The 13,642-nt window shown below is 47.3% G+C and overlaps 1 protein-coding gene across 1 annotated transcript in view; it reads left to right on the top strand.

Annotated features, from left to right (window-relative positions):
* The window catches only part of TGM2 (transglutaminase 2), a 68,512-nt gene that overhangs the window by 46,251 nt on the left and 8,619 nt on the right, over positions 1 to 13,642 (top strand). Inside the window, exons 5-9 of the mRNA XM_039368191.1 lie at positions 1,588 to 1,716; positions 2,710 to 2,887; positions 6,914 to 7,049; positions 10,285 to 10,388; positions 11,650 to 11,889. Coding sequence (XP_039224125.1) covers positions 1,588 to 1,716; positions 2,710 to 2,887; positions 6,914 to 7,049; positions 10,285 to 10,388; positions 11,650 to 11,889 — 787 coding nt within the window. The remainder of the gene's footprint in view (positions 1 to 1,587; positions 1,717 to 2,709; positions 2,888 to 6,913; positions 7,050 to 10,284; positions 10,389 to 11,649; positions 11,890 to 13,642) is intronic.

Genomic DNA, 13,642 nt, shown 5'->3' with positions numbered 1-13,642 from the left:
GAGCATTCACCGCTTCTGGAGGCAGGTTGTTCCACTGGTGAATTGTTCTCCCTGTCAGGAAGTTTCTCCTTAGTTCTAGGTTGCTTCTCTCCTTGGTTAGTTTCTATCTGTTGCTTCTTGTCCTGCCTTTAGGTGCTTTGGAGAAGAGCTTGACTGCCTCTTCTTTGGGGCAGTCCCTGAGATACTGGAACACTGCTATCTTGTCCCCCCTTGTCCTTCTCTTCATTAAACTAGACATACTCAATTCCAGCAACCATATGTCTTAGCCTCCAGTCCCCTAATCATCTTTGTTGCTCTTCTCTGCACTTTTTCCAGAGTCTCAACATCTTTTTTTACATCGTGGTGACCAAAACTGGATGCAGTATTCCAGATGTGGCCTTACCAAGGCCTTGTAAAGTGGCATTAACTCTTCACGTAATCTTTATTCCATTCCTCTGTTAATGTGGCCTAGAACTGGGTTGGATTTTTTGGCAGCTGCAGCACACGGCTGGCTCATGTTTAAGTTATTAAATAAATATGACATTAAGCAGACAAGGCAGTTCCCTAAAATATCCTGGCTGTGGCCTTCTGCTCCCAAATTCTCAACCTGGGTCATGCTGAATGGGCAGCTATAGGAAGTGAGGTTGATGCTGCTGGGGGTAGGACCCAGGCTAGGGGAGGTGTAGACATGGGTCAAGACCCTGAATTAGAAAAAAATCTTTGTAGCTCAGGATTGAACTGTGAGGTCCTTGGTGCTCTTTGAGTTTGGATGTTTTCTTGCAGATGTTTCATGACCCAACTAGGGAACATCATCAGTGCTAGATGGAGTGGGGTTTGTGGAGAGGAGGAGGTGGTGGTGGTGGTGGTGGTGGAGGAGGAGGAGGAGGAGGAGGAGTGGGATTCCTTGGTGCTCTCTGAGCTTGGTTGTTTTCTTGCAGACATTTCATGACCCAACTAGGGAACAGCCTCAGTGGTAGAAGGGAGTATGGCTTGCTCTCTGTTTACACACACATGGCTTGCCCGGTCAGTGTTGATGGGGCTGTTGTCTTTTTCTTCTTGTTGCTTCCTTGATTGCTTCTTTGTTTGAGTTGGTAATTCCTGGTTTCTTTCCTGCTTAGCTGTTGGTCTAACATTGGTGGTTTATATCTGACACATGTCATTTGCCACCCATCTTTGAGCAGCTTTAACGTTGAAAGCTATAAAAACACAATACATAAATATTTCTAAAAACAATAAAATAGAATTACAATCGACAGTAGAATTGTAGTGAAGAAACAGGGAGGCAGAAAGCAGGATGTGCAGGGGGTGGTGGTGAAAACAGGTCAGGACTTGTCACTGCCTGAAGGAGATCCGTGGTGGGCAGGCCACCTTCTGGTGCCCAAGCTTCTGAGGGGTCTCCAGGTGCTGGACATCCCCCACCAGAAGGAGGCAGAGAGGGTGGATGGCCATGTTCCTCCTTCTTCTGTGGCTCTTTAGGGTCCAACCCATGGAGCAAGGACTCCGTTGATGCGTTCGTGACCAGCTGGGAACCAAGAAACCACCAGATGTTTGTGTTGAAGGCCACCAGCTCCATCTCCATTCTCTCACCTCCTTTCTTCCCCAAAATAGTTTGAAGAGGACATTTTGGACATCAGCTTGGAGCTGCTGGACAACAACCCCAAGTTCCTCCTTAATCAAGACAAGGACTGTGCTCGACGCAACAGCCCCGTCTACATCAGCAGGGTGGTGAGCGCCATGGTAAGACCACGGACCTTTGACCTGCACTCAAGGAAAGGACAGGATGGGTTTCTGGGCCAGGGTTGACTAGCCCTTCCTTGACAGAGGAGACCAGACTCCAAAGGATCCCCACCTTCTCTGATCTGGCTGAGTTCCTCAAGCAAGGTTTAAAGTTGATCCAAGGTCTAACAAGATGGACCTACACCAGGGGTAGACAACCTTGGCTCTTTTATGACTGGTGGACTTCAACTCCCAGAATTCCTGAGCCAGCATGGCTCACCTTGGAAACCTCTTCCTTTCCCCTCAGCATGGCTGGCTCAGGAATTCTGGGAGTTGAAGTCCACCAGTCATGAGGGGGCCATAGTTCCCCCATGCTGGCTCAGGAATGCTGGGAGTTGAAGTCCACCAGTCATGAGGGGGCCATAGTTCCCCCATGCTGGCTCAGGAATTCTGGGAGTTGAAGTCCACAGAGTCATGAGGGGGCCATAGTTCCCCCATGCTGGCTCAGGAATTCTGGGAGTTGAAGTCCACCAGTCATAAAAGAGCCAATTTTGCCTGCCCCTGACCTACACAAAACAATTTTGTAAACTTTGTTTTGTGGCAAACTTGTGCTGAGGGATCCTTGGTGCTCTCTGAGCTGAGTTGCTTTCTTGCAGACATTTCATGACCAAACTACGTAACATCATCAGTGCTGGAAGGGAGTGGGGTTTGTGGGGGGGGGAGGAGGAGGAGGTATACAATGTGGTCCTTGATGCTGCCTGAGCTTGATTGCTTTCCTGCAGACATTTCATGACCAAACTAGGTAACGAAGGGAACGAGCTTTGCTCTCAATTTACCCCACTCCCTGCTGGAACTGATGATGTTACCTAGTTTGGTAACGAAACGTCTGCAAGAAAACATCTAAGCTCAGAGAACCGCAAGGACCCCTCCGTTCAACCCTGAGTTACCCCTATTCTTCTTTCTCGACTGAAGCTTGTGTTATCTCATACGGAGGCGTTGCTTTCTTGGCTGCAGGTCAACTGCAACGACGACAAAGGCATCCTCTTTGGACGCTGGGACAACCGCTACGATGACGGGGTCAGCCCCATGACCTGGAGTGGCAGCGTGGACATCCTTCGGAGGTGGCAGAAGTACGGATGCCAACCGGTTCGGTACGGGCAATGCTGGGTCTTTGCCGCGGTGGCCTGCACAGGTGAGAATCCATAACAGGTCAAGATGCTGTCCAGGTGGGTCACAATCATGGAGGTGCCGCTGGTTGGAGGGAGAAGTTCAAGAAGTGTTCCACAGGTGCTTTTTCCCCAAAAGGAAAGCCAAATAGTAGTAGTAGTAATAATAATGATGATGATGATGATGATGATGATGATGGTGATGATGGTGATGATAATGGTAAAAATAAAAAATATCAATAGGTAGACAAAAAAGTCAAATCCAGTCTAAACATCTGGCTGACTGTGTGATGATCAATAATAACAACAACAACAACTATAATAATAATAAAGTTGGAAGCGACCTTGGAGGTCATCTAGTCTAACCCCCTGCTCAAATGGCTGTCCAATTTCTTTTTTTACGCCTCTTGTAAACCCTGAGCTAATAATAATAATAATAATAATAATAATAACAACAACAACAACAACAACAACAACAACAACAACAACTCTATCCCATTTCAGACAAATCATTGTCCAATCACTTCTTTAAAACTTCCAGTGTTGGAGCATTCACTGCTTCTGGAGGCAGGTTGTCCCACTGGTTAATTGTTCCGACTGTCAGGAAGTTTCTCCTTAGTTCCAAGTTGCTTCTCTCCTTGATTAGTTTCCATCCCTTGCTCCTTGTCCTGCCTCCAGGTGCCTTGGAAAATAGTAGTGTTCATCAAGTTCACCCCACCCCACCCCCAAATTCCTGCTGCCTCTTGTAAGTCTTGGGGAGAAGAGGAGGAGAATTCCTCAGCGTAATTAAAGCAAACCGGCAGGCAGATTTTCAAAAAGGAAACCTCAGATTGCTTTCCAAACCGCTCCTTGTTTGAAGCCGCTATGCGTCACCAGATTGTGGGCCGGGAAACCCCGATTTACAGACCTCAGACTGACAAGCATGGCTTGGCAGAGGGTGGACTGTGTGGGGGGGGAGCTCTGAAAGCTGAATCTAGCCGGGGCTGTGAACCCCAGAGAAAGCAGGGCAAGTGGAAGGAACGGCAAGCATGATTTTTGGAGAGACTCCCATTTCTCTTTGGTGCTGAAGCCTCCATGGCAAGGAGGAAACACAAGAGGTGACTTACAACGGTTCGTATAGTGACCGTTCCAACTTACAACAGCCTTCTCTCAAGAAAACAACAACAACAACCCCACAGAACCAGGCGCCTCCAGTTACCTCAATCTGCAACTTTGCAGCTGGGCTGAGGTTGGAAGTGGAGGAATTAGCGTCTCATCATTCATCCTTGTTATGCTCTGTTTCTGCAGAGATGGAATTATTTCTTATCTGTAGTGCAACCCGGCCTCCTCTTTTCTTTAATCTTTTTCTTCTAAATATTTAAAACCCTCTCGCTGTAGATATATTCCATTCGTGGGTTTCACCCCAGCAAGTTTCCGTAATGGCAGTAATGTCATATCTGCCCTCCTTTCCTTGACGCCCTGTTTGTTGCTCACACTCTGTGCGTTGGTGTAGAGACTTTGAGTCCTTTAGGGCTGACCCTGCGTTTACTTTCTACATCACCACTTTTGTGTCTGAGTTCTGCTACTTCCTTACCGCCTGTTTGATTAGTGCACACAGTATGGCACATTTGAACAGAACAGAACATGGAATAGAATAGAATAGAATAGAATAGAATAGAATAGAATGGAATGGAATGGAAATAGAAATAGAATAGAATTGAGTTAAAGAATAGAATAGAATAGAATAGAATAGAATAGAATAGAATAGAATAGAATAGAATAGAATAGAATAGAATAGAATAGGATGGAAGGGAAGAATAGAATAGAATGGAATGGAATGGAATGGAAATAGAAATAGAATAGAATTGAGATAAAGAATAGAATAGAATAGAATAGAATAGAATAGAATAGAATAGAATAGAATAGAATAGAAGAGTTGGAAGGGGCCTTGGAGGTCTTCTAGTCCAACCCCCTGCTCAAGTGGGAAATCCTATACTAGTGATGGTGAACCTTTTAGAGACCGAGTGCCCAAACTGCAACCCAAAACCCACTTATGCATCGTCAGGTGCCGGGTGGGTGTAGCCCATTGGGTGGGGGTGGCCCATTGGGTGGGCGTGGCTGCGGTGGTAACGGCAAACTGGGTGGGACTAAAAAGTTCAATCAATCCATTCCAACTTTGCAAGATCTTTTTTTTTCCCGCGAGAAGTTGAAATTGACTGATTGATTGAACCTTTTTTTTTTGCACACGGCGGCAGAGGCTTAAAGCAAAAAGGTTTTTTAAAACCCAGCTGAAGGCCTAGGACTGGAGTGATGGCGCGCGTGCCCACTGAGTGCCGCCTCTGGCACCCGTGCCATAGGTTCACCACCACTGCCCTATACCATTTTGCAAAAATGGCTGTCCAGTCTCTTCTTAAAAACTTCCAGTGTTGGAGCATCCACAGCTTCTGGAGGCAGGTAGTTCCACTGGTATATTGTTCTAACTGTCAGGAAGTTTCTCCTTAGTTCCAGCTTGCTTCTCTCCTTGATCAGTTCCCATCCGTTGCTTCTTGTGATGGAAACTGGATGCAGGATTTCTCCTGCCTGCGGTATTAAAGCATCTTTCCCCCTTTTTTGTGCCCTGCAGATGCCTTGCTCAATGTTGAATATTCTTTGAATGTTTTTTTTTTAAAAAAAGAAATCACCTCCCTAGGTGTGTCTTCCCTTCCCACACAAGGCCTACAAGCACACAGCTAAGCTCCCATGCTGAGTTGTGGGTAGCTGCGTGCCAGGGCTCAATCCCAGAGTGGGTGTTTTAAGCAGAGGAAATGGAGCAAAGAATTGTTCCTTGATTGGATCGGCTTGAATGGCCAGCCAGACTTTAGTCAAGAAAGGCCGTCGCTCTGTAGCCCCATCATCCAAGCTCTTTTTTAAAACAAACAAACAATATTCAGCTATAGGGTAGGCCACCTTGGCTCTTTTATGACTCGTGGACTTCAACTCCCAGAATTCTTGAGCCAGCCACGCTGAGGGGAAAGGGAGAGGTTTCCAAGCTGAGCCATGCTGGCTCAGGAATTCTGGGAGTTGAAGTCCACGAGTCATGAGGGGGCCATAGTTCCCCCATGCTGGCTGAGGAATTCTGGGAGTTGAAGTCCACAAGTCATGAGGGGGCCATAGTTCCCCCCCCATGCTGGCTCAGGAATTCTGGGAGTTGAAGTCCACCAATCATGAGGGGGGCCATAGTTCCCCCATGCTGGCTCAGGAATTCTGGGAGTTGAAGTCCACGAGTCATGAGGGGGGCCATAGTCCCCCCATGCTGGCTCAGGAATTCTGGAAGTCCACGAGTCATGAGGGGGTCATATTTCCTCCATGCTGGCTCAGGAATTCTGGGAGTTGAAGTCCGCAAGTCACGAAGGGGCCGTAGTTCCCCCATGCTGGATCAGGAATTCTGGGAGTTGAAGTCCACCAGTCATAAAAGAGCCAAGGCTGCCTACCTCTGAGCTACAACAACACTACAGGTTGTCCTTGACTTACAAGCGTTCGTTTAGTGACCATTGGAAGTTACAAAACGGCACTGAAAAAGGGGACTTACAACCATTTTCCCACACTTAAGACCGTCATAGCATCCCCCTTTGTGGTGCTTGGCATCTGGCTCGTACTTATGACGGTTATGGAGTGTTCCAGGGTCACGTGATCCCTTTTTGCGACCGTCTGACAAGCCTTGTCAATGGGGGGGAGCCAGATTCACTTAACAACCGGGTTACTAACTTAACAGCTGCAGTGATTCGCTTAACAACAGTAGCCAAAGGGGACAAAACTCACTAAACAAATGTCTCACTTAGCAACCTAGATTGTTGTCGTAAGTTGAGGACTGCCTGTACTGTTCCTCAGCCTTAGCTCCTTTAAGACGTGTGGACTTCAGTTCCCAGAAAGTTCTCCGTTGCAAGCCAGGATGCCGATGTGGGTTTGCCAACAGACTAGCATAGAATGAGCAGAAAGGTGGTTTGGCTTTCCCAAGCGGGAGCCGGGCGCCTCTTCTGCCCAGAGACCGAACAGGTGCTGAACCGGCTACTTTCTCTCCCCCCCCCCCCGCCTAGTGCTCCGGTGCCTGGGGATCCCGGCACGCGTGGTGACCAACTACAACTCAGCCCACGACACGAACGGGAACCTGGTCATCGAGCAGTACCTGGACGAGAACGGGAAGCTGCAGAGGGGGAACCGGGATATGATCTGGTGAGTCAGGTGGGGGGAAGGGCAACACTGGGGCTCCAACTGCCTCCTCTGCCTCCTCCTCCTCTTGTCAAACCCCCTCCTTTCTAGCATGGATGACGTTACCTAGTTGGGTCATGAAACGTCTGCAAGGAAACAGCCAAGCTCAGAGAGAACCAAGGACCCCACAGTCTTCCTCCTCCTCCTCCTCCTCCTCCTCCTCCTCCTCCTTTTCCTTGTCCTCTCTGCAAACCCTCCCTTCTAGCACTGATGATGTTACCTAGTTGGGTCATGAAACGTCTGTGAGGAAACAGCCAAGCTCAGAGAGCACTAAAGACCCCACAGTCCTCCTTCTCCTCCTCTTCCTCCTCTCTGCAAATCCCCCTCCCTTCTAGCATTGATAATGTTATCTAGTTGGGTCATGAAAGTACTGGAAGGAAACATCCAAGCTCAGAGAGAACCAAGGATCCCACAGGCTTCCTCCTCCTCCTTCTCTTCCTCCTCTTCCTCCTCCTCCTCCCTTCTAGCACTGATGACGTTCCCCAGTTGAGTCATGAAACGTCTGCCCGAAAGCCACCCAGCCCAGAGAGCACCAAGGACCCCCCCCCCAAGCTTTCCACTGGCCAGCAGATACTAACAGGGCCCAATTTGCCAAGGGGCTCCTGGGACCCTCCACAGACTAGCAGAACTAACACAACTCTCCTCCCACAATCCCCCTCCTCAACGGCGGGCAAGAGAAGGACCCTCCGTCCTTTTCTGCAGGAATCCGGCCTTACCAGCCGCCCTTTCCTGCCCAGCCCCGTCTGTCCTGTCTGCACCACGGGCGAGACGGGGGTGACTCAGCCCCCTTGACCTCTTTCCCCCTCCCTCTACTCACTTTTGCTCTCCCTCTCCTTCCTCCTCCCCCCCCCCCAGCTTTTGCAGCTGCAGCCTTGAACTCTGCTCCCTCTTTGCTCGAGGCCTGCACAAACATGGCTGTCTGGACGATGGCAACACCCCCCCCCCCCCATGCAGAAAAGCATTAATTTTTTTCAGATGTCTGGTTGCTAATCTCCCAGTCCCTAGTTTTTAAGTTCTCCTTCGTGCAATTGCGTAAGAGCTGGGGAGGACTCTGGGGAGGACTCACCGTTGCCTCAATAAGTCACAGAGGCTCTGTTTTTAATTCCCGCATTTATTTATTTGTACTCATAGCCTGAGGGGCCAGGCAGGTCTCGGAAAAGCCCCGTTTTCCTTCCCCAAAGGGTCTCTTGCCAGCGGGGAGGCTGCCTCCTCCGCCACGGGATGACCTTCGCTCCCCCTAACAATGTCCTTTTTTCTCCAGACTTTTCTAAGAAGAGGGGGTGGCCCGCTCAGCAATCAGCACCGCTTCTCTTTTTCTTTTTATAAAGCAAGAAGCCCCAGGCAAAGCAGAGAGTGTCCCCAGAGTTCCTTTATTTATGCATAAGTGTTCCTCCACTTACGACCAGAATGGAACCCAAACTTTCCATTGCAGGCAAGACAGTTTTTAAGTGAGGTTTTCAACCTTTCTTGACACTGTTGAAAAGTGACTCACTTTTCTTCTAGCCCAACCCCTCCCCCCGCTCAAGTGAAAATTTGGTGACATGGCTGTTAAATTAATCTGGCATTAGGATAGGATAGGATAGGATAGGATAGGATAGGATAGGATCATGGGATAGGATCATGGGATAGAATAGAATAGAATAGAATAGAATAGAATAGAATAGAATAGAAATACAGAAGAGAACAGAACAAAATAGAATAGAAATACAGAATAGAATAGAATAGAATAGAATAGAATAGAATAGAATAGAATAGAATAGAAATACAGAAGAGAAGAGAACAGAACAGAACAGAATAGAAATACAGAATAGAATAGAATAGAATAGAATAGAATAGAAATACAGAATAGAACAGAATAGAATAGAAATACAGAATAGAATAGAACAGAACAGAATAGAATAGAACAGAACAGAATAGAATAGAACAGAATATAATAGAAATACAGAATAGAACAGAACAGAATAGAATAGAAATACAGAATAGAACAGAACAGAATAGAATAGAATAGTTGAAAAGGAACCCTGGAGGCCCTCTAGTCCAACCCCCTGCTCAGGCAGGAAACCCTCCCCCATTCCCTCTTGACTTTGCCTATCAGAGGGCCAGGAAAGGAGGTCACATGACCCCAACCATCATAAATACAAACCAGATGCCAAGGCTCTGAATTTTGATCACGTGACCCTGGGGGATGCTGCAGTGATCCTGTGAAAAACGGTCACAAATCAGTATTTTCCAGTGTCGTCGTAACTTGGAACGGTCACTAAATGAACAGCTGCCTTACCTTTGGATGCTTCCCATCTCACTACTCAAAGCCCTCTAAAGCACAAAGGTAAAAACATGAAAAGGATCAGGAATTAGATAAAACGAGGAAGCCAGTCCACCAAAGGCTTTGAGGCCCCCCCCCCCACCTCCCCCCCCTTTAAAGCAAGAGGCTTCTAAACTAAGCCACGGTCCGCTAATTAAAATCAGAAATAGCTAAACTGTGAGAAACAAGGAAGGGAAACAACGGAGAAGGTGCCCTGGAGCGCGTACCCAAGGGCTGGGAAATAGGAAAGAGATTCATGCATCGTGATAATCTTGCGCGGATCGGTAGGTGGACCTCATGGTCCATGGGAGGTGCCATAACCACCCTTGATCACTCCCGAGGCTTCGATCTTGCTGGCTTCCATTGAATCCTTGTTGGCTAGAGCAGTGGTTCTCAACCTTTTTAATGCCGCGACCCCCAACCGGTCGTAAGTCGAGGACTACTCAACCGGTCGTAAGTCGAGGACTACTCAACGGGTGCAGCACCGTTTGCAGACTGGCACTTTTGGCGGGCTCAGCAGGGCAGAGACAGCCTGGACAATTCCTATTGGCTTTGGAAAGCCAATAGAATGAGACTCTATTCAAGAGTCTAATAGAAAGCCAATAGAATAAAAGGGAGTAGCACAGCTAAGGAAAAGGGAAAAAAATGGCGGACTGTGTTGTTTGGTGACCCCCGTGAAATGGTCATTTGACCCCAAATGGAGTCCCGACCCACAGGTTGAGAACCACTGGGCTAGAGGATGGAGAATGTGCAAGGAATCCAGGCCTCTTATCAGTGAGAGCATGGTGGACATTTCCACCCTGTAGAACCTCAGGTGGAATGTGGAAAAGGCTGTCCCTGGATCTTCTCAACCATTCCTTCTCCTTCTCTTGGTCTCTCCTTCCTTTCTTGACCCAGGAATTTTCACTGCTGGGTGGAATGTTGGATGGCCCGTCCAGACCTTCCAAGCGGCTACGACGGCTGGCAGGCCTTGGATCCCACTCCACAGGAAAAAAGTGAAGGTAAGTGGTGGAGACATTCCCAGCGGTGGAAGTGTGCCAAATCCACACTTGTAAGGTCACTGCATCCAGTTTGGTCGCCACAATAGAAAAAAGGTGCTGAGACTCTGGAAAGAGAAGAGCAACAAAGATGATCAGGGGACTGGAGGATAAAACATATAAGGAACAGTTGCTGGAATTGGGTATGTCTAGTTGAACGAAGAGAAGGACGAGGGGGGACAGGATAGCAGTGCTCCAGTATCTCAGGGGCTGCCCCAAAGAAGAAGCAATCAAGCTATTCTCCAAAGTGCCTGAAGGCAGGACAAGAAGCAGCGGATGGAAACACATCAAGAATTTGGGAGCAGAAGGTCACAGCCAGGATATTATTTAGGGAACTGCCTTGTCTACTTAATGTCAACTTTATTTAATAACTTAAACATGAGCCAGCCGTGTGCTGCAGCTGCCAAAAAGGCCAATACAGTGCTAGGCTGCATTAACAGAGGGACAGAATTATTAATGGCACTTTACAAGGCCTTGGAATTCTGCATCCAGTTTTGGTCACCATAATATAAAAACAGATGTTGAGACTCTGGAAAGAGTACAGAGAAGAGCAACAAAGATGATCAGGGGACTGGGGCTTTAAACATATGAAGAAGGTTGCAGGAATTGGGTGTGTCTAGTTGAATGAAAAGAAGGACCAGGGGTGACATGATAGCAGTGTTTTAATATTTGAGGGGCTGCCACAAAGAAGAGGGAGTCAAGCTATTCTCCAAAGCACCAGAAGCAACGGATGGGAACTAACCAAGGAGAGAAGCAACCTAGAACTAAGGAGAAACTTTCTAACAGTGACAACAATTAACCAATGGAACAACCTACCTCCAGAAGGTGTGGGTGCTCCATCACTGGAAGTTTTTAAGAAGAGACTAGGCAGCCATTTGTCTGGGATGGTATAGGGCAAGGGTAGGCAACCTTGGCTCTTTTATGACTGGGGGACTTCACCTCCCAGAATTCCTGAGCCAGCATGGGGGAACTATGGCCCCCTCATGACTGGTGGACTTCAACTCCCAGAATGCCTGAGCCAGCATGGCTCAGCTTGGAAACCTCTCCCTTTCCCCTCAGCATGGCTGGCTCAGGAATTCTGGGAGTTGAAGTCCACCAGTCATAAAAGAGCCAAGGTTGCCTACCCCTGGTATAGAGTCTGTTGCTCCAGAAAGGAGTTGGGCTAGAAGACCTCCAAGGTCCCTTCCTGCTGTGTTATTCTATGTTCTGTGTGCTCCCTCTGCAGGAGTCTTCTGCTGCGGGCCAACTCCGGTGAAAGCCGTCAGGGAAGGAGACCTTGACCTGAAGTACGACGTGAAGTTTGTCTTTGCCGAGGTCAACGCCGAGGTGGCCTTCCTGATGCTGCAGAGTGACCTGTCCCGCAAGAAGACCATGCACCCCACCATCGTGGGCAAGAAGATAAGCACCAAGAGCGTGGGAAGGGACACCAAAGAGGACATCACGCACACCTACAAGCATCGTGAAGGTATTTCGCAGCAACTTGGTGGGCCGTGGGAAAATTGGGCGGAAAGATAGGCAGTCCCAAGCTTACGACCGTCGCTGAGCCTGGAATTGCAGTCATTCCTTATGCCAATCCTTAAGTGGCTCCCCACATGGAGATGACCAAACTTCTGACCTTTTTGAAGTGTTCATTAAGTGAATGCAGATAGAACAATTAATCAGTGGAACTACCTGCCTCCAGAAGTTGTGAATGCTCCAACACTGGAAGTTTTTAAGAAGAGACTGGATAGCCAATTGTCTGAAATGGTATAGGGTTTCCTGCCTGAGCAGGGGGTTGGACTAGATGACCTCCAAGGTCCCTTCCAACTTTATTATTATTATTATTATTATTATTATTATTATTATTATTATTATTATTATTATTATTATTATTATTGTTGTTGTTGTTATTGATCACCGCACAATCAGCCAGGTGTTCAGACTGGATTTGGCATTTTGTCTACCTATCAAGTCCTTACCCAGGACCTGGGATAGGCAGATGTGGATGTTTGATGGTATTACAGGTATCGTCGCAGGATGGAAGCAGTTCCTAATAAGGCCGCCTTTTGCAATTGACTAATAGCGAATTTGTCAATGCCAATGTGTTCAAGTGGTGCTCCAGTTGTTTTGGGATTGCACCCAAGGAGCCTATGACTATTGGTACTACCCTTGCTTGCTTTTGCCACAGTCTTTCTATTTCTATTTGTAGGTCTTTGTATTTTGTTATCTTCTCCAGTTCTTTCTCGTCTATTCTGCTGTCTCCAGGCACTGCCACGCCCACTATCCAGACTTTTTTGTCTTTCTTAGCGACAATTGTTAAGTCTGGGGTGTTATGTTGCAGGTGCTTGTCTGTTTGAATTCTGAAGTCCCAGAGCAGTTTAATTTTATCATTTTCTATGACTTTCTCTATTTATGATCCCACCAGTTTTTGCTTACAGGCAAATGATATTTTTTGCAGATCTTCCAATGCACCATTGTTGCTACTTTGTCATGCCGCTGCTTGTAGTCAGTCTGTGCAATCTTCTTGCAACAGCTTACCAGGTGGTCCACTGTTTCTTCAGCTTCTTTGCATAGGCGGCACTTACTGTATGTTGCTGTCTTCTCAATTTTGACTTTGTATGCATTTGTCCTTAAGGCTTGGTCTTGTGCAGCCAGAATTAGTCCCTCGGTCTCTTTCTTCAATTTTCCTGCTCTTAGCCATTGCCATGTCTTGTTATTATCTGCTTTCCCAGCTATTTTTTAATGTATTGGCCATGTAGTGCTTTGTCTTCCCATGCCTCTATTCTGTTCTTCATTTGGTCTTTCCTGTAGGCCAGTTTGGTCTCTCCAGTAGTCAGTAAGCCTTCCTGATATACTAATTTCAGTGCATCTTCATCATTGTTCTTCAGATATTCTTCCAAAGCCATTTTTCTTCTTCAACCATCTGATGTACTTGTAGCATTCCACGCCCACCTATTTGCCTTGGTAGATAAAGTCTATCAATGTCACTGCGTGGATGAAGGGCGTGATTCATTGTCATTATTTTTCTGGTCTGCCTATCCATTGCTTTTAGTTCTGCTTGAGTCCAGTCCACTATTCCAGCTGTGTACCTAATGACTGGGATTGCCCAGGTGTTGATTGCCTGTATGGTATTTCCTCCATTGAGTTTGGACTTTAAGATCTTCTTCACTCTCTGGATGTATTCACCTCTAATCTTTTTCTTGACTTCAGTGTGCTTGATGTTGTCAGCTTGAAGGATA

The sequence above is a fragment of the Crotalus tigris genome, unplaced genomic scaffold, assembly GCF_016545835.1.
Source record: "Crotalus tigris isolate CLP2741 ecotype Arizona unplaced genomic scaffold, ASM1654583v1 scf7180000020719.984301794:720406, whole genome shotgun sequence".
Classification (NCBI taxonomy): domain Eukaryota; kingdom Metazoa; phylum Chordata; class Lepidosauria; order Squamata; family Viperidae; genus Crotalus; species Crotalus tigris.
The sequence above is the reverse complement of the archived record's forward strand: the minus strand, read 5'-3'. Positions and strand labels throughout refer to the sequence as shown.